At 51.5% G+C, this 25598-nt stretch overlaps 2 protein-coding genes across 11 annotated transcripts in view; one reads left to right on the forward strand and one right to left on the reverse strand.

Moving 5' to 3' along the window:
- On the reverse strand, window positions 1-12162 carry MRPL14 (mitochondrial ribosomal protein L14). Of its 7 annotated transcripts, XM_081141584.1 has the most exons (4): window positions 10949-11039; window positions 4678-4760; window positions 2572-2663; window positions 1-511 (listed from the first exon to the last, which is right to left on the reverse strand). In XM_081141584.1, exons 3-4 carry the CDS (start codon window positions 2640-2642, stop codon window positions 145-147), a joined length of 438 nt encoding a protein of 145 aa, XP_080997710.1. In that variant the 5' UTR covers window positions 2643-2663; window positions 4678-4760; window positions 10949-11039; the 3' UTR covers window positions 1-144. The 7 variants fall into 7 exon arrangements, with proteins under 7 accessions (XP_080997710.1, XP_080997711.1, XP_080997706.1 ...); XM_081141585.1 differs by lacking the exons at window positions 4678-4760; window positions 10949-11039 and adding an exon at window positions 12087-12162 and having other exon boundaries at window positions 2572-2662; XM_081141580.1 differs by lacking the exons at window positions 4678-4760; window positions 10949-11039 and adding an exon at window positions 11800-12099.
- Window positions 11489-25598, forward strand: part of TMEM63B (transmembrane protein 63B) — a 24585-nt gene continuing 10475 nt past the window's right edge. Inside the window, exons 1-10 of one of the 4 annotated variants that reach the window (XM_081141577.1) lie at window positions 11489-11830; window positions 18085-18267; window positions 18545-18624; window positions 18857-18895; window positions 19809-19899; window positions 21283-21320; window positions 22194-22336; window positions 22430-22481; window positions 22909-23017; window positions 23933-24003. In XM_081141577.1, the coding sequence (XP_080997703.1) occupies window positions 18109-18267; window positions 18545-18624; window positions 18857-18895; window positions 19809-19899; window positions 21283-21320; window positions 22194-22336; window positions 22430-22481; window positions 22909-23017; window positions 23933-24003 (782 nt within the window). In that variant the 5' untranslated portion in view covers window positions 11489-11830; window positions 18085-18108. Of the gene's footprint in view, window positions 11831-12205; window positions 12413-18084; window positions 18268-18544; window positions 18625-18856; window positions 18896-19808; window positions 19900-21282; window positions 21321-22193; window positions 22337-22429; window positions 22482-22908; window positions 23018-23932; window positions 24004-25598 lie in introns of those variants that run through there. The other 3 variants (XM_081141576.1, XM_081141579.1, XM_081141578.1) reach the window with 3 other exon arrangements.

The following is a 25598-nucleotide window of genomic DNA, read 5'->3' on the forward strand; positions in this document are numbered from 1 at the left end:
TCAGGAAGAAAACATATGTGAAAATGTTTATTTCTCACAGGACACTGTTCCCCAGCCATGGGACGCCCAGCTCATCAGCATGGGCTCGGTTTTTGGAACTGCTCCATTCATGAGCCCAACTGCAGCCGGCAGCCTGGGCTCTGCTCACACAAAGTTCTGAGCAATGGCCAGCACCTTGGAAAACTCGCCTTCCCTCTGGCGCAGGCTGGTGGGGATGGGTGTCTTAATTCGGGTCCCCACAGGGTTCCCATTGTCCTCAATGAGGACCACATTATTGGAGTCGAACCTGGGGGTCATCCGAGGACCAGGCATGCGATGCCCTACGATAAGCGCCTTTTTCTTCTGTCCCTTGATGGCCAGCAGGATCCGGTCACCCACCTTGCCCACCCCATTCTTATTATAGACGTGGATGCAACGAGGAGGCCGGTGGTATGGGGTGTTCCCCAGAGCACTGTTGTCCACCACACGTACCCGAGTCATCTTCTGAATTGCACTGAGGGTCCCGGTGGTGCTGGTGGGAAAGAAAAAGTCTGAGGTCTGTATCTCTCCTGGACAAGGTGCAGAGGCCTCTGCAAGGGCCAGGCTTGGGAGAGAGCACATGTTAGCAACAACATGCTGCACAGAGGACACCCAGGGCTCTGACAGAGAGGCAGGTGCTTCTGAGGACTTCTCTGTACCCAAAACAGTCTCCACACAGACAAAACCTTCTGCTACCAGGTCAAGATCTTGACTTGGATGGGTTTTAAAGAGAACCCGATTTTCTGTTAAAGAAACTTCATGGCAGCCTTAATTTAAAGCCTCTGATTTCCAAAAGGACTCCGAGTATTAAGGGAATATCTTATGGGCCAGGCCTCACCTACTGCCTTGCCTGCAAAACCTGCTCCCCCAGAATATACTGATTCCCAAATTTTCTCATCTATATGTTGCTGGGAACCAGAAGATATGCATGAGCAGGTTGCTACGGGAGTCCTTGGCACAGCCCAGCAGAAACTGAAAATACATCAAGGTGACAATCTTCCGTTTCAATGCATTTTTCCCCACTAGAAAGAAATCTGTTTTACTTTTTTGATTTTATTTTTAGAAATTTGTTTTTAAATGGGTACCTATTAAAGGCAGATAAGCTATTATTAAGTAATCTGATGACAGTGGGATTTCTATGTTCTCGATGCTGGCACCTTAAGTGCAGATGTTCTCCAGGGTAATCCCAGTTCCTCTCCTTTCCTTCTACCAGCCCACTCTGGGCAATTTTATCTATTCCCATTGCTTACTACTAGTAAATTCTAGCTCCAGCCCCACCTGTCTCTTGTACTCTAGTCCTATATTTCCACTCTAAACTCACAACACGTCCTACAGATACTGCAAACTCAGGAGGTCCCACACTGACCTCGCTGCCTCCCCTTGCAATTCTCCTCCTGCGGCTGCATTTCATATCAAGATAATGGCTTCTCCAGAAGCTCCCATAGCAAGCCGCACACCCCTCTCTATCAACATCCACCTCTGCCAAGTCCTACTGACACTACCCCCTAAGCATCTCTGCCCTCTCCCTCCACCCCATCAGCACTTCCTGAATTCAGCAGCTCTCTCTCTTACATCAAGATTATTGCATTAGTGTCCGAGCTGGTTCCCAGCGCATCTCACTCTGCCCAACAAGAGCTCTTTTTAGAATATAAAACGAGGCCACTCCCCTGCTTAGAAGTGTTCAATAGTTCTCCACTCTCTACACTGTCAACAGCCTGGTCCCAATTTACCTGCCTTCTGAGGTCCATCATCTCCTACCACGCACACACCTGCTCCGCGTCCCAGTGGCCGGGAAGCCCTGGAGCGCTCTAAGCTCACCACCCTCACAGCCTCTCCCCTTCTGGGAAGGCCGCCTCCACTCTCCTTTTCCCCCCTCCTCCTCCATTAGCAGCTCTGGTCTCAGGCCTTCCCAGCACCATACAAACCTCTATTATTATACTTGTCACATTTTCTTAGAATTACTTGTTTCCAAGTTTGCTCCCATGGCCAACTGTGAGAACTCTTTCAGGGCAGGAAGCAACGCTTATTCGTCTCTCTCTGACCAACCCCAGACACAGTGCTCAGTAAATGCTTGTGAAAGGAGTGCGCAAACAGGGCCAAAAGGCATGTTTGCCAACAGGAATGCAGCCCATGCTCTCCCCCTGGTTTAGCATCTAGAAGGAGGGAAGGTTGTCACACTCCTATCATGCTTGAGTTTTTGGTAGTAAGTAACTTTTAAAAAATAATTCCATTTTTAAAAGAGAAGGTTGTAATGCACTGGGGGAATCATAGGGTCAAGATTTATCAGATTCACTAAAGTCTGGCAAGGACTGAAAAGCTTCATCTTCCACCAAGTGCCATTCCCGATCCTGCCTCTAACAGCACTGTCATCTCCTTATCTCTGCCCCTCACCTGCCTTCACCAAGCCCCAGCTCAGTCTGATTTCTTCAGTCTCCCTGACCCCAAGCCCACCTCCCTGAGTTTCCACCCCCATTCTAGTCACCATAACACCCAGCCCTGATGAGAGGTTTACTCAACGATGCAGCTTTGAGAAAAGTTACTGGGAAAAATTACCTGAAACAGCGCTGGCTGAATGCTCTGCTTACATGGGTAAAAGGACCCCTTAGCCCAGTAAAGAAAGCCATGGGATCCCAAGAGAGCAAATCCTGCAGAAAAAGAAAGGGAAAGGATTATTTTTAAGTCAGTGTCCTTACTCAGAGCCAGTTTTTGTTGTTTTTTACTAAAAGATTGCTGGGGACTTGTGTGGGAGATGGCACGTCCAGCACAAGATCATTAGTCACTAAATATAAATCTTAGTGGTTAAAAGATACGCAGATGATTAGCTAGAACTCCAGCTACAATTTTGTTGATTCATATTCTAACTGGGATCAGAGAGCAGGGATGGCCCACAGCAGTTCCCACAAGAAGGACAATAGCACAGAGAGTGACTTCACCATCACATCACTTCCACGGTCCCTGGTACACACCCAGCCAGCGACCACTTTCCAAGTCCTCCACAGAGGAAAATCTGTACACTATTGCCCTGTTGACACTCATGGCCTCCTGAAACCAGAACTTTTAGTCCCTGAAAGAAAGCAGATTATCTGAGCAACTGCCCAGGTTGTCTGTCACCACATCACCTTTCCCCCAAATGTGAAAGCCTGAACACCTCAACAGCTCAAGGCTAGGGAAGCAGAGCCAAACGATGCCCTTGCCAAGTCACTGACCAAAGTCTCTATTTGGGTCAGTCTCCCAAACAACATTATAACACAAAAACTACCTGCCCCATACTGCAGCTAAAAGGAGGGTTTGGAAGAGCAAGTTGGAGGTAAAAGAGCAAACCCTGACCCAGCTTGCAGAACCTCAACCCACTGGCTCCCTAGGACCAACAACATGACAATCATGGAACACCTGGGCATCAGGTAGGGGCGTGTTTAAGGAAAACCTACAGCCAGCCAGTATTTCCAACTGCAAAACATGCCTGGTCTTCCCTCCAAATGCTTGGCTGCAGAGAGCCTCATTCGAGTGCTCTGGGGAAAAAGGTCTCTACCACTGCAGTATTTACATATACAGGTCTGACTTGCCCAAGTTCAAAGCACCTCAGATAAGATTTTATTTCATAAAGATGAGGGAAACTCCACTATTTACCTCCACAGAATATACAGACAATTCAGAAATGCTTTTAAACTATAATTTAGCCTCAAATCACAAGCTTACTTTCCAATGTTTTCCTTATGACAACCCAGTAAGCACTGGCCAAAAGAGAATTATAGTCGGAAAATTAAATGCAAAAGGAGTCAGCTACCTTACAGAACTACTAGCATCTGACACACAGAATTGAGAACTATTACATGAGGCAAGCTTTACCTTGATAGCTAGGTAACCCTGCAGAAGGACTAGCTTTGGTTTCCCCATCTGTAACACAGGGTTCCCCACTTGTATCACATACTCACAGTGGTGATGATGCAATCCGTTCAAAGCACAGAGCACAATGTCTGGCACTCAGTACCTGTTAGCTGTCTTCATCATCATCATCATCATGTCACATTTCATTTCAAAGATTAGGAAACTGAGATACAGAGAGCTGAAGTGACTTGTGTAAAGCCCACAGCTAGCCAACGGCAGCAGCAGAACCAGAAGTGAACCCAGCTTCCGTCCAAGATTCTTTTTATTACACCCTATAGCCTTACTCTACCATACAAAACTCACTTCACACGAGGAAGCTCAGGATAATCAGCAGCTCTAAGGGTAATCTGGTCTTTTTCTGTTTCCTTTATGAAAACTGAGTTATTACAATGTATCAGGCACTAGACTAAATACTTTACATTATCATCTCATTTAAACCTCACAAAACTCTATGAAATGGGCACTATCATTAACCTTATTTTATACATGAGGAAATGAAGCTCAGAGAGGTTAGATAATGTGGCCAAGGTCACACAGCTAGGAGTGACAAAGCTGTAACTTGAACCCAAGTAGTTGGTTTCCTGAACCCATGCTCTTAGTCAACAGAATTAATTAACATGGTAACTTTAATTTAAATATTAACATTTTTCCAACTGTTAAATCATCCTGGTTTCATCAAGAATAGTGACACTGCAGGCACATTTTACTCAAACCCAACTCAACGCTTGCTGAATCTACTGAAATGTAGACGAACACCAGGTGAAAATTACTCACTTTAGTCCAATTTAAGTTTCGAAGGCAATTTGAGGTGTCAGTGGCAAGAAGCGCTCCATACTTGAGTAATAACTGAAAACTGGCTTTAAAAAAAACACACAACACACACACCATAGCTCTGAAAAGCAGTTCTTCTGGTCCAGGCTGCAGTTAACTCCAATCTCAGCCAAGCTTTCCCATCTGATGCTGGCGGGCACTTGCTCTGCCTCCCTGAGAGAGAGGAGGCTCCTCATCTCCCCCACAGAACCCTCAAGATTAGCCCAGCACCACCCACACTTCCTCTTATGAGGAGACACCCAGCCTCTTCACACCACTCTGCTTCCTCAATAACACTTATGTTAGTCCAAGAACTGCAGAAGTGCTGGGGGCTTTCCAGAACATTCCTGACTTGGGTATAACAAACCCCATCATTCAAGGTGCCTCCCTAAACTCTTCAGGGCAGTCTGTAAACAAATTCAAACCCAGGCCTCTCAGTGCCTTGCTCACAGACCCCTGGCCTACGCCCATCTCTACCCAGCTAAGTCTGAGCCGGCTCCAAGTGCACCTCCTCCATGAAGCCTTGTGTAAAACCACAGCATCAGATGCTACCCCTCCTGAGCACCAAGGACATCTGAGCGTCCCATGCCAAAGGAACTCTCATTGCTCCAACTTTCACAATCCAAACACAAACACTGAATAAGTTTAGATACTGTTTTTGAAATAAAGTTGATATCCCTTAACATTCTAGTTCTTGCTACTCACTATCTCAAACTCAGAAACAACAGAAATCTGATAACCTGGCATCTGAATTCATTGCAGGAATTCAGGGATCACACAGACTCAGGTCATGAGGGTTACTTATATTGTCCTCAAACACAAGAGTAACACACTCCCGTCTCCAGGGAGCACTTACGATTTCATAAGAAAGGGCCCGATTCAAAGACTTCTCCAGAGCTCTTGGTAACCTAATAATGATCTTCAAACCCAAAGGACTTAAGACACCAAATGGACAACAGTAAACCTTCCTTTGAACTTGAAAGACCAAAGGAACCAAATATATTCACTTATTGCATATACATCCCTTATTCCTAAAAAAAAAAAGTATGTGGTCCCCTCCACTCCCGCCCCAGCAAAAGACCTCAGCAGGTCCTCAGGGATTAGCAGTGCAATAAACACTTGTTGAATAAAATAAATGAAGTAGCCAATGAAAAGACATCTCCACTCAGAGCTCCAGACACACTGTAGAGCTCTTATCTGTCTATAAGGAACCAGGACATCACATGCAAACATGCTTTACGACAGGGGTGGGGAACATCAGGCCCAAGGACCATATACAGCCTGAGAAATCATTTGGTCTGGCCCTGCCAACGCAACCGCAAGCAGGACTAGAAATTCAATAAATCTGGAGCTTTTTTCATGCCTAATTTTATTTTATTTTTTACATCTTTATTGATTTCAGAGAGAGGAAGGGAGAGGGAGAGAAAGAGATAGAAACATCAATGATGAGAGAGTCATTGATCAAGCCCGCAACCTGGGCATGTGCCCTGACCGGGAATCGAACCCCGATCCCCTGGATCATAGGTCAACACTCAACCGCTGAGCCACGCTAATTTTAAAGTTGATAATTTGTATGGCCCTCAAATGATGTTATAAATACCCAAATGGCCCTTGGCAGAAAAAAGGGTCCCACTTCTGCTTTAGGAGAACCATGGTGCTGTCTGTGGGAGGATTAGCCCATGCTACGTTTACAGGCCCCTGGGATCATCTCCCAGGCCTGCTGCCTACACTGCCCACTGTGGAAAAACACCTCATCCTACCACTAAATAACTGGTTTGAATCAGGTAAGAATGGAGGCAGCAATTCACTTCAAAGCAACTTTGATTGGCCTTGATGTTATTTCCTAACACAAATCCTTCCTGTAGACACAGGCCCTGATTCACTTCAGATGTAGTCTATATATAATGCTTTGTTTCAACACTGAGTCTTATGCTTGCATGGAAAATAACCCCAATGATATTTCCTCCTCTACAACACTCTCGTTCAGAGGAGGCCAGGTGTTCAGAAGACTCCAATGCCAGAGATAGCTTTTCATGTCACTTTTTGGTGAACACTGAGTATTGCCCTTCAGGTTTAGACTATGAATCACAACCTCTCCAGAAGGGGGATGGGGAGGGGAGGAGGAGGGGAGGTGAGGGCAAAGGGAGAGCAGGAAGAAGGCAGAGAAGGAAAGAAGGAAATAAAGAAAAAAGGAGGGGAGGGGAGGGGCGGGGCGGGGAGGGGAGGGGAGGGGAGGGGAAGAGGGAGGGGAGGGGAAAAGGGAGGGTGGATAAACTACTTACAATCCAGGAGCCCTGTGCATTTTCCACCCTGGTTTAATTTTAAGATCTCCCTTTCTCTATGGAAGCCAGGGAGGAGTGAACTTTTCAGGTACACATAGGTGAGTTTTTCACTTGGCATCAACTTATAGGTTCCATTGGAAGGGCGCTCAGTGAGGGCAGGGCTGTGCCTGCCTGCCTGCCCTGTACAATGCTACACACTCAGGACCCAGAACAGTGCCTGGCACACAAATGCAGCTCAGTGAGTATCTGTTAAGTGAATACAATTACTCTGCAATTGCAGTTTATCCCCAGCTCCAGAAGGCTCCGTGGTGGGGTATCAGTGGTCTTTCTTGTGCCTTTTTCCCAGGCTCCCAGTAACTTCGGGGAGCCTCCTACCCACCAAGAGCTCATTTTTAACTAATTTTAATACACAGAGATTGAGCTAAAAAAAAACAAACACAAAGGCCTATACCTCGGATGCTCATTACTTGAGGATCATTAACTTGAGGATCGTGGAAATGCACTTGGTATCACAGACCTATATGTAATTATACATGTTTCCACGTGAATAATTTCCATCTTTAGGTGAGGCATGTTACATACATTTCAAAGGCCTTTCAACAGGAATGGGCTCTACAGAAAAGAGACTAAACAAATAAAAGTTCCGCAATCATAAAGGAGTGCTTAAAGGAGATTATGTTACTAAGTAACAGTGCAGAAAAGAAACACTAAGAGAAATCAAATGCAACAAGCAGCCACAAAGAGGACAAACTCCACAAGCCTGAGGATGCAAAAGTCCTTAGCTAAAGCAGGGAAAAGCAGAGGCCTGGAAGCTTCAAGGAATCAAGAAAAAGAAAGCCCAGGACCCTACCATCTCCTGCAGGTTTCACCCCAATTATTCTGGACCAACAAGTACTCTCATTTGTTGCTTAAAAACTCATTCCTGTTTTGTTGTCCAACATCCTCTTTCATGAATCTTTTTTTAACCTCACACAAGTATAACATGTTACAATTCTCAAAGTACTTTCACACAGATCACTTTCTTGGATGATTTCATACCTGAGCACCCAATGGAAACACAAAGACAAATAACAAAGAGCAACAATCTGCAGGGGACTGAATCAGCTAAGGATTCTGAATGGTTCTGGGGGCTCAATAGTGTAAGTACCATTCTGCGGACTAGAAATGAAGTCTGAAATACTAAGCACCTTGTTGACTTGTCCAAGATTAGAAGGTTGTTTCCATTACACCCTGCACAATACCTGCACAGCTAAGATGCTGCTTTAACTACTAATAAAGTTCATGGAAGAAAACACACCCCACACAGGGCAAGGACTCATTCTTCTCTATCAAGGCTGTCACATAATCTCTAAAAACACAGGAATTAAAAAGCTGTCTTTTCGATAAACATCTGCACTACACCCAGCACAGCCTAGGACAAAAGCTAAAACTGACCTGATTGACCTGCCAAAGTGAGTCTTCAAAGTGTCATTATTAATAAGCAAAGTACCCCTCAATAGCACGATGAGCTGTTTCTGCCTGGGCTGCCACTGAGGACCCCATTTCTCAATTTGATTTCACAAAAGAAAAATGTTTCCAGGGCTCTTGTCCTGTATTTATTTATTCACTTCTCCCCACCTTGTCACAAAAGTACTTAAAGCTGTGGTTCTAAAATATACCTGACAATTCTCAATTATTCAGGCTGGTTTTTCAATGTGTAGATTTTATCTTATTCTGGCTTTGTTCCCCCTTGATCCCCACTTCATAAGTATGCAAACATCTATAGTCCAGAAATAAGTTTGTAATAATCAATACGGTCAAACTCAGGGAAAGTGCACAAAGCAAAGTTCAGTTCTACTTAATCATGTTCGTATTTCCTTCCCATTACCACCTTTAGTGGGCCAGTGGCAAGGAGCCAGGTTCATGGAGCTGGGAAGATGGGCAGTGACGGAAAGGAAAAGCCTAGGGGAGTCCTTGGACTCAAACAGGAAATGCTGCTGATAGAAAGTGAATCTCCTCCACCCCACCCTCCCCTCTTCTGCTAAGTCTGTGACCTTGGAATCAACTTTTCCAGGCCTCAGTGACTCCCTGCCAAGCAAGGGTAATTGGGAAGAGCAAAGAGGCATGGACATGAACGTGCTTTAGCTTCATTCATGTAAGTGATCATTTTTAAGTGGAGAATTCCTTTCTGAATTAACCAGTAGGGACTAGGTGTGCAGGGTAAGCAGTTTGTTTCCAGGGAGAACAGCCTCACTCCCTGATTCTCAGGGCAGCACTATTGGCCTCTTTAAGATCACTCAGTCCTAAAAGTGTTTTTCGGCTTACAGGAGACATGAAAAAGTGCTCCCTCTCTTTTCTAGGGACATAGATGATTTTTTTTTAAAGTTTTTGACAGGGACACTTTCTCACTCTGAGTTGTTTCACTAGTGAAGAATAATTATGCAACCTAGTACCTTTCTTAATAAGAGAGCATATTACCTGACCCAGAGCAACATTTCTGGGATCTAAATCACAGTTCTCTCTCACATGCTGGTTGTTACTGTTAACACACATGTAAAATCGCACCAGGGTAAGCTACAACCCAGAACAAACCATAAGCCTTTAAAAAGGCTAAATCATAACCTGGTTTTTGAGACCCTCCTAAGCTCCCACACAGCCATAAAAACTAAACAATAGGGAAATCCACCTAAGGTGGGTCCAACTGTCATAACCCCCAAGACAGGAGTGGGGCAAGATAGGCTTTAGGAACTCTTGCATCATCTAAGATCCTAGTTGCTAAGGAGAGCCTAACTAATCATGTTCACTGTTCATGAGAGTACCTCCTGAAAAATGGACTCCAGAAATTATTTTTACCTTTCATATTCAGGGTCAGTAATGAAACATTTGGCGACTGTTCCTTCATGGATTCCACAATGCACTTAATTCTATTCTCATTTCAGGCTTTCCGAAATGTCCCCTCTTCTCTCTGTCTGTTAACATGTGGTGACCCTAATTAGTCGCTGGCAGAAATAGATCAGGAATCCACATATTCAGATTAATAATATTAGTAAAAATAATAATACATAATAAATGCCTTCCGTGATCCTCACAGGTCCAAAAAAAACCAGATAAGTATGCCTCCATTTCCACTTTCCAGATATCCACCTCAAGTGCTATTTGGCAATGGTTCATGGCAGCTTTACAACCATAAAATCAACTCAATATGTAAAAAAGTTTCATAGGAAATATACATCCAAGAAGCTCAAAGGGTAAAATGGACAATTCTATCCAAGGGGGAAAAAAACAAATAACTAGAGTAGATGCCTTTTCATCTAAACTGCTTGCTCCTTCCCAAAACAACTCCAAGAATCTAAACCTACAGCCCGGCGGGGCGTGGCTCAGTGGTTGAGCATCAACCTAGGATCAAGGAGATCGTGGTTCGATCCCCAGTCAGGGCACATGCACAGATTGCAGGCTCGATCCCCAGTCGGCGGGGCCATGCTGGAGGCAGCTGATCAATGATGACTCTCTCATCATTGATGTTTCTCTCTCTCCCTCTCCCTTCCTCTCTCTGAAATCAATAAAGATATATTTTTAAAAAAAGAATCTAAACCTACAAAGATAGCTTCACCCCATCACTGGTCTGTTCCCTGCATGTAGGCCAGCCTACTTCCTACCCCTCCAACAAAATTCTGTTTTTCAATTGCACACATTTCCAATGACTGAAGAGTGGCTGTTTTTCTTCTTGGGCAGTATCCTCCTGAAGAAAGAGACCCACTCTGTTCTATACTGTATGTTCCTGGTATGCTAACTACATCCTTGAGGATGGTTTTAAATTAGTGAAAACTCAAGTTAAGAAAGGCAAGAAGGCAAACAGGAGGCCAATATGTTTCAACCTTTTCTGTTACACACAGAAAGAAACATTGTCTAACATCTCTTAATACGGCTCAGGCATGTGTGTACACCTGAAACAAGTGTCAAGAAACAATACTCACCCTTACCAAGTAAAATGCGCTCTGATATCTTCTATTTCTTTTTTTTCTTTTTTTTAATGATGGTCGTGATCCACTAAACTGATTTCCAACTAACCAATGGGACTCAGTTTAAGTGGGAGTTCAATTTGAACTGCAATAGGTCAAACCTGATAGCCTCATTCCACAAGTTACTAATGAACCCTTTAAAAAGCAAGCAGCCCACAGAGGCACTGACATCCCACAAGTACCAGACACACCCAGGTAGGCAGTGCCCTGCCCCTGTCCAGCAGCCCAGGTTTAAGCATCTCCCAACCTCCCAGCTTTTCCCAATAACCCAAAATGACTCTATCATGGGCCCTTCTGTTAACCTCTTTATAAATTCAGTCCATTCAATCTCCTAGGGTGGCAAAGGTGTGAAAAGCAATACTTCTCTTTCTGTCCCTAAACCAACCCCCTTCAAGACTGAAGGGAAGAGAACCTTCCAGGAACCCAAAATTAAATGAGCAGGCTGGTCCCCCGTGCCTGTGTGTGTGGGTGATGTCCTCCCAGCCCCGGGTATGCACATGCGCGGCGCGCCCGCACGCACCGTGGATCTCGGTCTCCCTCCCAGTCTAATCCCCGGCAGACGCTGCCGCCGATGAAATGAGAAACCAGGGAAGCCCCTGGAGGCGGGAAGCACTCATCCGCACGACAGTGAAAGCAGCGGACTCACTCTCCACACCACAAAAGCGCCTGACAAGCGAGTCACAAAGTCATCTCCAGATCCAAACCGGGAAGGGGGGGAGGGCAAGCGAAGCAGACAAACTCGAGGAGCCGCGCTAGAGTGACCGGCCGAGGACACCCCGCGAAGCCCTGACCGCAGCCGCCCCTACCTCGGCGGGCCCCAAGTCCCTGGGAAGGCAGGTGAGCGCCGGCCGGGGGCGCGGGACGCCGAGGCCGAGGGAGCCCCGCCGCTCTCGGGGGCGGGAGCGAGGAGGGAGGAGGGTCCGCGTCAGAGGCTTCCCCTCCCCTCCCCCGCCCGCGTCCCAAAGGGCCCGCTCCGGCCTTTCCTCGCTCCCCCCCCCCCGGGAATCGCGCCTCCCCTACCGCAGGCAGGAAGAGGAGAGAGGAGGTAAAGAGTTAGGAGCAGGACGCCCCCGCCCCCGCCCCCGCGCCATACCGCTCTCGCAGCCCGGGAATAGCCCGCCGCGGGCCCCACAGGCCAAGCGCCGCCTCCCCTCGCACCCCACGCCGCCTCTCTCTCTGCGCCTGCGCGGCCGACTCCGCGGGGAGGGCACCGATCTGAGCGTGCGCGCGCGTCCTGCGTGAGCTGCGTCGGGGGTGGGGCCTGCGCGGCCCCCTCCCTCGGCCCCCCTCCCTCCCCTGACTCTGCCGCGGCCGCCGCAGGAGCCCGGAGCTCGAGCCGCCCAGCGACTCCCCCCCCTCCCCCCGCCCCGCCCCGCCCCAACCCGGGGCTCCGAGCTGGAGCCGAGTCTGCGCCTGGGGGTGAGTACGCGACCCTTCCCCAGCCCCCTCTCTCTTCTTTGAGGATCCCACCACCCCCCAAAGAAAAAACCCCAGGCTCAGCTGCGCGTCCCCTCCCTTCCACCTCCTGCGGGACCCAGAGGTGCCCGGGCCCGCGGGACCTATTGGTGCCGCGCGCTGCCCCTGCCCTCACACCATCTTGAGCCGAATGCGAGTCTTCCGACCCCTGCCAGGGGTCCAGATGTGCACCGCCTTCTGTCCCCACCCCTCCGGAGGTCCCGTGGGGTGGGACCCCCCGCCACCCCAGGGCCGGTCTTCTCGCTCCTGCCGGGTCCAGGTGCGCCTCCCCTCCGCGGCCCTCCGGGGTTCCAGCTGCGCCCGGTCACCCCACCGCCGCTGTGGGGAACCGGCCGCCCCCGCCCCCGAGTTTTGGATTCCAGGGTCTCCAAGTCTGACGGCCTCGGTTTCTTTTATATTTTCTCCTGCTCCCGGGGCCGAGTCCCCCCGGAGCCGGTCGCGGGGCAGGGGTTGGAGTCGGGGAAGGGCATGTGTCCCCGGTGCTGGCTCGAGGCCGGGCGCTGCCCCCGGCGGGCGGGGGACCGGTCGGCGGGCTGGGGAGGCGGCGATCCCGGGAGCGCGTCCTCTCCCCGCGCCCCGCACGGTGCAGTTCATTCATGAGCCGCCGGGCCTGCGCGGAGGGTGCGGTGGGCAGAGGATTCACGCGCCGCCGGGAGCAGGGCAAAGGCCCAGCTTGGGGGAGGGGGCGCGCTTTGTCCCTCCTGGCCTTCCTGACCACGTAGCGAAGACGGTCTCGAGGCTGTGGCACCTTGTGTCCCAGAAGAGAAGGGCGCTTGGGAAGTGGAGAGGAGAGGTCAGAGGGGCCGACTGCCCTTGGGGCTCTGTGCTGCCACCTGCTTGGGTCCCTTCGGCGGAAGTCTGGCTGCTGAGCACTACATTTCCCGGGGGAGAAAGGTGTGGGGTGGAGGGGGGGGTACTCGGGTTCTCTGCCCAGGACCACTCTGGGTCTCCAGCAGCCGAGGAAGGATGAAGCTGTGCCCATCCTCTCCTGAGGAGGGCCCCCTGCCCTCCCTCCGGGGCACTTGTGAGTAGGGGAGTGGGAGTGTCTGCCAGGCTTCCAGCGGGGGTGTGCTGGCAGCAGGACTGTCCTCCAGGGCACCAGAGGGTCCAAGCCCTGGCACGCCCCAGGTGGCACATGCTGAGGCCTGTTGTTGGCTCACCTGACTCAGTCTTGGCCCATGGGTGGGTGGGTGGGTATGTGGCAAGGCAAAAGGCAGGTGGTGGGTAGCTAAGAACCCCCATTTGGACATCCAACAAGTTCCCCCCAATTATAACAGCCTTGGAGACCTGGGTTAAAATTCCAGCTCTGCCATCCTTTAGCTGTGTGACCTTGACAAGTTACCTAACCTGTCTGAACCTCAGTTTCTATTTAGAAGTATGTTTACTATCACTTCCTTTCAAGATTTATCATGAGGATCAAACCAGACAACATAGGTAGAGCCTGACACCCTGCCTGGTAGTTGATCGATAATGGGTTCTCTTCTCTGAACTTCTGACCCATTCTAGCATAGCATCACCCTTTTGTACTCCCACTTCCCAGCCTGCTACCGATGGAGCGGTATGATTGAAGAGTTTGGGAACATTCCCTGCCTCCCAGTGGCAGAGTTCCAAATGTGGTATAAGCCCTTAGGTTGAAACAAGAAGCCCATCCCAACTGAGGAGCTCTGTCATATTAAATTCTGTTTTCTTTTATTTTGATTTCTTAACAGTTTTTAATAACTGTAGCTATTGTTTTAGAACCTATTATGTACCTTGAACTGTATTAAGAGCTTTACGTAAGTCATATTGTTTAATCCTCAAACAACCATATGGCTGAGTTATTATCCCAATTTACAGATGAAGGAACTGAGGCTCAGGATGGTGAAGTAATTTGCCCAGGTCAAGCCAAATCTGTCTCATCCTAGAGCCTGTGCTCTTAATCACCAGGCTCTCTGCCTTGTTCCCTACACTTGTCTCAGAACCTAAAATCACAAACCCAAGGCCTGAGGGTCTAGGAGTTACAAGCAAGAGGGAAGGCAAACAGGTAGAAAATAGGGTGTGGCATTTCTCCAGAGTGGTAGCTGACAGCCCCCAGCTCTTTGATGGAAGTGGATGCTCTGTTGGCCCAGGCAGCAAAGTGCAGTGATTAAGAGCATAAACTTCAAATGGGTTGCCTAGAATCTACCACAGACTGGCTGTACGACATTGGGCAAGTTATGTATCCTCTCTGTATCGCACTGTGCTCCTAGAGTTGTGATGCAGAGTAAATGAGTTAATATTTGTAAAGCACTTAGAACAGTGCCTGGCACAGAATAAGAGTTAAAGAAGTATTTGAAAATGCATTCTTGCTATTCGTTTTATCCTCATATGTGGATACATTTTTGCCCTTTCCTCTGAAGTTAGTAGGAGCAGAGAGAGGATATTAATTATGTTACAGATTAGAAGACTGTGGCCCAGGTTACATAGTAACGGAGCTAGCCTCCTTCATCTCCTCTCATTAGACCACACTCCCTTCCTATGATCCCAAGCCCTAAATTAAATCTTCCCAAGTAACTCTGTAAGAAAGAACTTATAACTCCCCCACCCCTACCATGAACACTCTTCTTGATGGTAAAAGAATAGCCTTCCGTTAGCTAGAAATAAAATTTTCCATCGCTTTCTCTACACACTTCCAGCTAAAAGCCTCAGTGTCAGACTAGAGAAATTCTGGGATACAGCTGGCTCTGGCAACCCAGTGGAGTGGAGGAACTGCCCCTGCTCCTCAACTACCTACCCCCTCCCCCCCCCAAAAAAATTCTGCTTCATTCTCTTCCCTCTCCACTGCTTTCAGTAAGGGAACAGTTGCCCTTGGTGAAACCACCCAGCAACCCCACCCCCACAATTAAGAGCTTGGAGTAACCCTGTCAGCAAGCAGAGCCACCAGCCCTTGCTCCACCCTTACCTGCCCTGTGACCTCCTTTGACTGCCTTTTCCTCCCTGGGTCCCTGAAAATGGGGATAGTGATCTGAGCAAGCCTGTCCTGCTTTCCTCATGGTGTAGTTGGGAAGATCAGTGCAATTTTGGAGGGCAGAGTGCTTGGTGACTATAAAAGGGGAGTCCCCAGATGGACATGGTGATTTCAGTTACTAAGTTTCTACCTAGACTCTCCTCACCCACCCTACCCGGTTCCTTTAATATAGAAGCTCCCAGAATGGTCCACACCTTCCTTCCAAGTGGAGAGAATATGGCAGGGGTGGGGTGGGGGTGCTCCAGGAGGTTGTACGCATTATACTCTGGCCTGGTGGAGCCTTGGCGTTGGGGAGAGAAACAGGCAAGGAGTGGAAATGGGCTATCTTGATTTCTGGAGTGCACTGAGTTGGGGGTTATGAGAGGACTAATGTACATGCCCCTCAACTACCACAGACCCAAGATACCTGTGACCTCCCCTGGCACCCCAGAGTTCTGAGCATCTTATGTTTACACACCAACGCTCCCAGACAAACCCATATACACACCCCCACTTAGAGACCAACACACTTCATTTCTGCGGAGGGCCTTGCAGTCACCTAGCTTCCCCCACCACCACCCCACACACTAGCAAATACACACATCAACATGCATTTACAAACCTAAATACGCGCCCACAGTGCTCCAGTGTTCTCTAGCCAGAGGACATTTAATGAGCATATACAAAACCTCGGCGCTCTGCAGAGTCCTATTCTAGGCACATCAGAAAAGCACTGTGATGCTTTGAACTAGAAAGAAGTTGAACTAGGTTTGAATCTCAGGCCCATCATTTTATTAGTAGTGTGACTTTGAAACCAGATGACGAATGGTTCCGGGCTGCCTGTCACTACATGAGCCAGTTAAGCAGAGCCGGGGTTCTGTTTCTGCCCCTAACAACTTTAGGAGTTGCTTAAACTTTTTGTGCCCCTGTGCCCTCATCTTAAAATGACAATGGCATCTAACTCAGGATTGCCAAGGGCTCATGTATGTATTCTTGAAACAGTGGGTACTTGATAAATGGCATCAGCTACAATTACTAAATTAGTGGGTTTTTGTGTTTTTGTTTGTTTCTTTTTAAGGCAAGTTAGGCTGGAAAGGAAGAGGGAGGCATAACACAGGGCAGCTACTCCTTTGGTCTTCCTAACACAGACTTTCAGAGACTCCCTGGGACCCAGTGGAACACATAAACAACCCCAGCTTCCCCTGCATCTAAGAGCTTGTGCCTCTTGTCCTGCGGTTAAAGTTGGGGAGGGGGACAGGGGTTGGTGGGCAGGAAAAACTCTCTGAGTCACCCCAGGGGACTGCGGGGACACTTGCTCCCAGAGTTGCAGTCACCTATTCCGAGTTTATTGTTCTCTTTGTCTGCTTTCCTTTCTTCCCTGGAGACACCCCCCCAAAGGCAGAGCTTTAGTGTTGTCAGCAGAAGGGGCCCCCAGGGGCCCTCCAGTAAAACGGGGGTGGGGCAGTGAAGCCAAGGCCGCACTTCTCCGCCCTGGGAGCCTCCCCAGAGCCCAGCTTCACTCGGTCCCCAGGCACTTCCAGAACCCAGGCACCTGGCGGGCTGCCTGCCCCACCCCTCCTCCCTCGCACCCCTGTCCGCCGGGAGCCTCGGACCATCCTGGACAGGACAGCCGGGCAGTGGCAGGGAACCGGGCTTGGGGCAGTACCCTGGCTGCAGGGGGTTAGGCAGGCTGAGAGGCCCCTGCCCACTCGCCCTTCCTTTGCCAATGGAAAAGCTCGCTGGAGGCAAGGCATTCCCAGCCTGCCCTGCTCCTGCCTCCGGAGCAGGGCACTCCGGGAGTTGTAGTCCTCACACCACTCAGGTCTCACACCACTCAGGTGACTCCCGTGCAGATAGAACTGGAGAGAGGTGAGGAAGTCGGAGTGGAAAAACGTGTAGCTGCTGCCTGGGCGGGGGGAAAGGAATGAGAGTAGGGAGCAGTGATTGAGTCAGCAGGTAACGCAAATCCAGAAGTCCTGCTTTTTAACTGACTTCCCACTCTGATCCTATTCTCAGACCCCCTGCTCTGGGAACAGAGGGGGCAGCTCTGAAGCTGGATATCTTATTTTGAAGTCAGTTATATTGGGAAGGTGATTAACGGAGTTGAAAACTCGAAGCAAATGAAAACATGCCGTTTTCCTAATAAAGATAGAACGCAAAGATCAGGGTGAGGTAGCTGGCTCCTGACCCATCCTCGCTTGGCCTGGAGACCCCTCCATTTAGCCTTGGATCCTCAGGCCGAGGACACCTCCCACCTTCCGTCAGGCTCAGCTCTGCCCCCTGCCTGAGACAGGGAGAGGCAGAGACAGACACCGTGTGTTTGGAGAGTGTTTGCACGTGTGTGTGGAGGCGGTGGGCAATAGGTGTTAGAGACTCACAGACGACTTCTAGCTCAGAAAAACCAGTCTCCCCAGTCCAGATCTGGGCCCAGTTCCCCAGACCCAGGGTGGGGCCACAGCCTGAGAGCCAGTGAAGGTAAATCTATGTGACTCAACCGTCCCCTTCCAGCTCTTATCTCTGGAAGCCAGAGCTTCCGCCCACCCAGGCAGCCCAGTGACCTGCCCTCACTTCCCCCTCCCCACAGCCACCCTGCTAGAGCTATGAGAGGGTTAGGGGCCAAGCCTCGCTGACCACTCTGCCCTCTGCCCAGGAGGACCATGCGGCAGTAGCAGCCATGCTACCCTTCCTGCTGGCCACACTGGGCACCACGGCCCTCAACAACAGCAACCCCAAGGACTACTGCTACAGTGCCCGCATCCGCAGCACCGTCCTGCAGGGCCTGCCCTTTGGGGGCGTCCCCACCGTGCTGGCTCTTGACTTCATGTGCTTCCTTGTGAGTGCCCACATGCCACCCACTCCCTTGGCACCCACACTCTGTACATAGCCTGCTAATACCTGCAGTTCTAGCCACTCCCCCACCCGACCCTGACTCCCAGGCTTAACTGCAGGAGGTATCCCCACCACACAGCCCAAGCCTAGCCTCTGACCATTCACCCAAGCCAGGGTCACCCCTTCTAAGACAAGATCCCAGCCCCTCTGCCCCTGCCCTCCTGGCTAGTCCAGTGGGTGAGCGGCCCCCTCCGCCTGCCAGCCGCTCCCTCTTCCCTCAGGCATTGCTGTTCCTGTTCTCCATTCTCCGGAAGGTAGCCTGGGACTATGGGCGGCTGGCCCTGGTGACAGATGCAGACAGGTAAAGCTTTGGGACTCTTCCCCACCCCTGTACACGCACACACACCTTGTTCCACACTCCTCAGGTATAGGAAAGAGCCAGCCCTCTGTCATCCCCCTTTGTTGGGGGGATAAAGAGGGACCCGTCCCAGAGCAGGCAAGGGGGCATGAGGGCCCCCAGTCGGGCCTTGGTCCCTTGCCAGTCCCCAGGGCGCCCCCCCCCCCAGCTAACTTTGTCTGTTCTCTGCCCCCAGGCTTCGGCGGCAGGAGAGGGACCGAGTGGAACAGGAATAGTATGTGGGGCACCAGCCCCCTCACCCCCACTAAACCAGCTTTCTCTTTTCTTCTCTTATGCTGCTCTTCTCTTCCTGCCAAGTTGCTGGTTTCTCTTTGCAGTTTTCTCCTCTGAAGGCTCATTTTCGGATTAACACAGGCGGTGTGCTTTGCAGAGCGGGGGGCACCCCAACTTGTCTCTGCCTTATCCCCCATCTCTCTCTCTGGCTCTTTGGCTGGGAGAAGCCCCGCCTCGTGCACCCAGCCTTCCTGGCCATGGCTGGCTGGAGTGGAGGGTCCATCCTCCCGGAAATTCACAGTATGCTCACACTGTTGGTCACAGAGACAAGATTGGGTGTCACCCGTGGCTTCCCTAACAGCTAGTTCTTCATATTCCAGGGTTCCCGCTCACTTCTTCTGGAGGCCTGGGAGGGAGGCTGCCCAAGGAGCCCCGAGCCTGGCCCTTTGTGTCACATCACGGTCTCTGTCTATAGAACTGGTGTTGGAATTTCGGCAGCTACTGGGGTCAGGGAAGAGGGTGGATCAGGACCCATCTGTGAGACACCCTTCTGGGGCTCTCCTAGTGCATCCTTCCCTTCACCGCCCCATTGCCCCGTGCCTTGCCCTGCTCTCTGTCAGCTCTGAGCTGCAGGGCCAGTTCACATTCTTACTTCAACCCCCAGGGGGTGATGATGAAGACACCCTCTTCCCTTCCCCCACGGCCTGTGTCTGTGCCCTCAGAACCCCCTGAAGGGAAGAGGTGGATTTAAGGGAGGCTGGGAGAGGGCAGTCATTTCTTCCTGCTTCAGCTACTGCGCTTTCTGTGCCTTGTCCAACCCCTGGAGCTCTGGACCGGGAGCCCACCCACTTCACCCCTGCTCCCCAGCGGCTCAGACTCACAGGCTCTCTCGTTTCTCATCCCCTCACCCCCAGTGTGGCCTCAGCTATGCACGGGGACAGTCATGACCGGTATGAGCGTCTCACGTCTGTCTCCAGCTCCGTCGACTTTGACCAAAGAGACAATGTGAGTGCCCTCCCCGGACTTCTCAGCCACCCCCTGGTCCTCCAGGGCAGGTGGGCTCAGCAGCCTCTAGCTTCCGGTGAACAGAGTCAGGGACCTTTGGAGTGTGGCCTTCTCAGGAAAGGCAGTGCTGCTCTGAGCGCCTCAGGGTAACCACCCAGACCCAGAACTCCTGGCTCTGCCCTCCATGTCAGCTCCAAACTGGCACAAGCCTAATCTGTGGTTTCAAATTTATACCACAGTGGAGTTCTGTGCCCACTTCTGTTGATTAATTCCAAGCACCCCTTTTTCCTTAGACATGGTCTTAGAAGTAATAATGAGCTTTCCACTCTGCCTAGCAAAACATGCAGGATCCACTGTGTTCTCAGAGGTTGCAGGCTGGCAGCCCCTGGCTGAGTGGGTGGGGCCAGCTGACCTACTTGTGGATTGGAGCAGAGTGGCTGTGGCCCCTGAAGATAAGGGTTGGTTGTACTTGGTGATTCACAGCAGTCCCCAGACCCCCTTACACATCAGATCCAACACTTTGGCGTTATCTGCCTGGCCACCTATCATTCCGCCAGGGCAAACGTCCTGGTTGGAACTCTAATCTTGAGGCCCTAGGGTGGCCCTGGTCACTCCAGCTTAAGCTGGGGGCCCAAGGGGCAGCAGCTCCTGAGAGCTGTAGCAGAAGAAGTCTGTCAGCTTCCTGAACTGGACTCATACTGGTAAGTGGCTAAGCGAAGGTATCACCCATGCCAGCCAGAGGTGTCCAGATGGTCCCCAGACTCAGGTGACATTGGCAACAGGTAGCACAGTCCTGCCTCTCTCCCCCATCCTGTGTTAAGCCTCGACCTTTTCCTGGTAGGAAGGTGGGGAGGGTGCCACCTGCCCAGCCGTCCCCCTCATGTCCTCTCCTCTGAGGGTGGTCTCTGCCTGAAGGCACGTCTCGGGACTCATGGGTGGGAGGTTGCAGCTCACAGCGGCTGGGGTTTTGGTCCCTCTGAGGAGCGCTAGAGGATAATTGGCAGGATCTCAGGCACTGTGGCCAGCCCTCTGCTTTGGGCAGCATATTGTAAACTCTTCTTATTAGCTACAGGTCAGGAAGTTCCCAATACTTTTCCTAGAACCCCAAATCCCACCCATCCCTACCCTGGCCCACAGGACTGCAGGACTCGCTCTGGCTCTGTTGCCCTGTGGGGTATTTGCGGGGATCCGTAGCTCTGGGCATGAGAGTGCACAGATAACCCACTTTGGCCTTGGGCCTTTTCTTTCCCTCTCTCCCTCTCTGGGGTGAGCTGGTTTCTCGGGGGGGTTGTGGAAGCTGTGCCAGGGTGAGTGGGACCTGAGGGGGAGGGGAGGTTCAGGGAGTGGGATGGGGCTGCCGCTGATAGCCCTCTGTCCCCCCAGGGTTTCTGTTCCTGGCTGACAGCCATCTTCAGGATAAAGTAAGTGAATGGTCTTCAGGCTCTAAAGAAAGAAACAGAGAAAAACTTCAGAACCTGTCATCTCCCCACAAAACCCAGAGGCCAGCAGCTTTGAGGGCCTTAGCGCTCCTAGCCAGCCCGGCACCCTCCGCCCTACTCCAGGAGGCCCGGCCCTGGGGCCCTGGGGCCTTGGCTTCTTCCGCTGTCCCTGAGCTAGCCTCGCTTGACCCCGCATGGTCTCCTGAGCGCCCCCCCTGCCGGGGAGGCCCCACTCTGCCCACAGCTCTCCCTACCCCCGTGGGTGGGGGCAGCAGGCAGGCTGGGAGCAGCCCGCCAGCCGCAGGCAGGAGCCAGTCTCCAGCAGGCAGAAGTCAGGAGATCGAGCCGAGTGCGGCAGGCAGGCAGTGAGCGCTGAGAGAGGCAGGAAGCCGGACAGGTCAGCACCGCCACCCCCACAGCCCCAGGGCCCCTCCCCACGTGTACCGTGTACCGTGTTGCACCAGCACCGTAAGGTGCCGCTGCTTCTCGAACCCCCATCCAACCTCCTGCTTCTGCTTCCTTCACCGTTCCTCCTCCTCTGGCCTCAACCTCCCTCTTCCTTTCTCTTTTCTCTCCATTCCTCGTTTCTCTTCTTTCTCTCTGCAGCCTCCCTTCTTTTACCCCTTCCTTCCTAACTCTCCCCCCTTGATCCCCTGTTATTCCCCCTTCTCTCTGTTCTTCCCCTTTCCCTTCCCTCCCCTTCTCTTCCCAGAAAAGAGGGGACTTAGAGACCCCATTTCAACCCCACACTGCTGCCAGATTGGGGGCTGGGGGTGGGGGTGGGCAAGGGCAGGCACATCGTGGCGCCTCCGTGGCCCTGGTCCTCACCTGACCCCTCTGTCCGCCGCACCCCAGGGATGACGAGATCCGGGACAAGTGCGGGGGCGACGCGGTGCACTACCTGTCCTTCCAGAGGCACATCATTGGGCTGCTGGTTGTCGTGGGCGTCCTCTCCGTAGGCATCGTGCTGCCCGTCAACTTCTCAGGGGACCTGCTGGGTCAGTGAGGGCCAGGACGGGGGCCGGGGCGGGGCGAGGAGGGACAGGAGGGGCAGGCCGTGACCCACCGCCGTCCTCTCCCACCCCCCCCAGAGAACAATGCCTACAGCTTCGGGAGAACCACGATTGCCAACTTGAAATCAGGGTGAGTTTGAGAAGCGGGTCAGTGAGGCCAGGGCCTGTCGGAGCCTGAGCCCTAACGAGGCGGGGAGGACGGGGGCGTGTGCGGGGGCAGGTGGCCGAGGCTGGGGCTGTGGCGCCCTGAGGACTGAGGCTGGAAGCAGAGGAGGAGGCAACCGCAGGCTGGGCCGGTGAGGCTGACTCGGGGCAGGAGCAGGGCAGTGTAGCCGGGGGACAGGGCGTGAAGAGATGACCTCCGGGACCATGTCAGTTGGAATGGAGCAGTCTTGGGGTCTAGAGGATGTGTCGTGTGGGGCCTGCCCTGGGGCCAGATCCGGAAGACTGGTGGCAGTAGAGGGGCCCTGTACCAGAGTTTAATTCGCACTGAGAGGTGGGGGCTTTCTGAGTGTGTTTCTAGCCCCTGTGGCTTCCACACCCTCTGCTCCGCCCAGGAACAACCTGCTATGGCTGCACACCTCCTTCGCCTTCCTGTACCTGCTGCTCACTGTCTACAGCATGCGCAGGCACACGTCCAAGATGCGCTACAAGGAGGACGACCTGGTGAGCAGAGCAGGGCCCCGGCCCGCCCCGCACCCCGCCTCTTCCCTTCCCCCCAGGCCTCTCTTGCCTCAGCTCTAAGGTATGTTGGCCCCAGAGTTAGGTCAGCTGGGTTTGACTTCTGGCCCAGCAGCTCAGGAGCCCCCATCCTGTAAGTTAGTTACCTCCCCAAGCCTCGGTTTCCTCTTCTGACCAATGAAATAACAGCAGTGCATCTCCCAACGTTGGTGGGAAGGTGAAATGAGGCGATGCATGGAAAGCACCCTGTGCTGTGCCTGGCACTCAGGAAATAGCCACGGTTGATGATATGGTAGTAAAATTCCCTCCCCTTCTAACACTCGCTAAACTAGTAGTGAGCATCCACACTCCATGCCAGCCATTGCTCTGGATCTTCACATCCTGAGGATCTGAGACCGGTACCCCACTCCCCTCCCCCCCAACCCCTCACGGAACAAGGGGCCAGATGGCTCTTTCGTTAGGCTCACTGCCTGATTTCTTTTTTTTGTTGTTTGGGTTTTGGTTTTGTTTTGTTATTTGTTAATGCCCACCTGAGGATATTTTTACCATTGATTTTTTTTTTTATAGAGAGTGGAAGGAAGGGAGGGAGGGAAGGGGAGAGAGAGAGAGAGAGACACTGATGTGAGAAAGGCATCGATTTGTTGCCTCCTGCACGTGCCCGGACCAGGGCTGGGGATCAAACCTGCAACCCAGGTACGTGACCTTGACTGGAAATCGAACCCATGGCCCTTTGGTGCTCAGGCCAATGCTCTAACCACAGAGCAACACCAGCCAGGGCACTCACTGCCTGATTTCTGTTAGAAATTAGAAAGGCCTCTCCCACCCGTGTCTGCCCCTGTCTGCTCCCCAATGCCCCACCCCCTCCCTGCATCTTCCGGTCCCTCTCACCTGCCTCTCCAGGTAAAGCGGACTCTCTTCATCAATGGAATCTCCAAATATGCAGAGTCAGAAAAGATCAAGAAGCATTTTGAGTGAGTAGCCACTCTAACCCCCATCCCCAGGCCCTGCAGACTCTTCTTTGCCTTTCGACCCCCAAGACCCTCTTCACGTGCCTCTCACTCCTCTTGCTCAGAGGTCTGGCCCGCTGTGAGCGTGGAGGTTAGACTAAGGAATTCTCTGACTCTAGGGCGGTCTAACACTTGGGCTGGGTGATAGGCACCTCTAGGAAAACAAGAGACCTTGATTGGTTGCCCCAACCCCACAACCGCCGTTCTCTGACTTGAATTGGGTCATCGGTTGTTGCCTGAGGATCCATTGTGTGTAGCTTCTTCAAAATTATATGTGACAGTCTGGAGTTTGTATGTAGACTGGCAGGGAGAAGCTTCTTGACTAGCAGCGGATCATCAAGGAGCCCAGGAGTACCTGGGCTGTGTGTTCTCTGAGGCTCTTTTCAACTCTGGAAGTCTGTCTCAGCAGGGAAGGGAATGTACACCTCTGGGAGCCCCAAGTGGCCAGAACAACCTGGGTACAGGATCAGGGATCCTAGCATCCATTCCTCTGTCCACTCAGCAAAATTCCTCAAGTGCTAAGGCCTAAGTCAGGCAGGCCTTGGGACTGTTAAAGTGAGTAAAAGATCATCGAACTCTCAGGGGTCACAGTATGGAGGTCAGCTTTAGGAGCCAGTCCAGGGTCTGATCAAAGACTGGTCTGAGGTCAGTCTGTTGTCAGAATTAGGAGTTGGCCAGTGGTCTTGATAAGGGGCATTGATGGTCTGGATCAGGGCTGTCCCTGGTCAGGATCAGGATTTATCGAGGTCTAGATTCACTGTCAGTTGGCTGGGATCAGAGGTCAGGTGCTGTTCCAGATGCAGACAGTGTTGAGAATCCACATCTGGTCAGGATTACAGGAGAATGACTGACTTGTGATCAGCATTGGTAGATAAGCACTCATTCATTCAGCAGGCATTTACTAGTCACCTTCTATAGCCCAGGCATAAGTAAGTGAGAAACAGGCCCACCCTCATACAATTTACAGAACAGCAGTCAAAATTAAATCAAACCCAGTCAGTATGAGGGAACGATTTGGGGTCCTCTCTGTGGAGTTCAAGCCGTAATCAGCAAGAGGGGTTAATCTGGGTCAGGATTAAGGGCAGTGTGTGCTCAGCGTTAGGTGACATCTTAATATTACTGTCCAGTTGGAATCCGTCATCAGCTTATACTGATGAGTCCCTTAATAACAAATATCTATTAGCTGCCATGTGGCTGCACTAGAGCAGGAGCTGGGGAAATAACAGTAAATGGAAAAGAAAAAGCCCTGCCCTCATCTGCTTACGTTCTAGGGGGCTGAGGAGGACAACAAACAAATGCTGTGTCTACTAGGGGTAGGTGTTAAGAAAACCAAAGCAGGAAGAGGGGCAGAGTGAGAGTCAGGAAGGGTGTTTGGATGGGGTGAGCAGGGGGACTCTGACAGGGTGGCATTTGAGCAGAGACCTGCATGCAGTGAGGGAGTGAACCCCACTAGCCAACCATCCGTTCATTCCGCACACATTCGTTGTGCACCTACTAAGTGCTTCATACCAGGGAGACAAAGAAGAAGAAGACAGGGTGGCTGTCTGTGGGGAGCTCAT

This window comes from Miniopterus schreibersii, assembly GCF_964146895.1.
Source record: "Miniopterus schreibersii genome assembly, chromosome: 6".
NCBI lineage: Eukaryota > Metazoa > Chordata > Mammalia > Chiroptera > Miniopteridae > Miniopterus > Miniopterus schreibersii.

Bases quoted from the DNA above. Each gene is read 5' to 3' on its own strand.
- MRPL14 (XM_081141582.1), bottom strand. From the start codon at position 4,791: ATGGTGTGTGTGTTGTGTGTTTTTTTTAAAGCCAGTTTTCAGTTATTA. The intron at 2,664-4,677 runs GTGAGTAATTTT...CTTTTTCTGCAG, and splicing joins GAAACTTAAATTGGACTAAA to GATTTGCTCTCTTGGGATCC. The intron at 512-2,571 runs GTAATTTTTCCC...CTTTCCCACCAG, and splicing joins TTCAGCCAGCGCTGTTTCAG to CACCACCGGGACCCTCAGTG.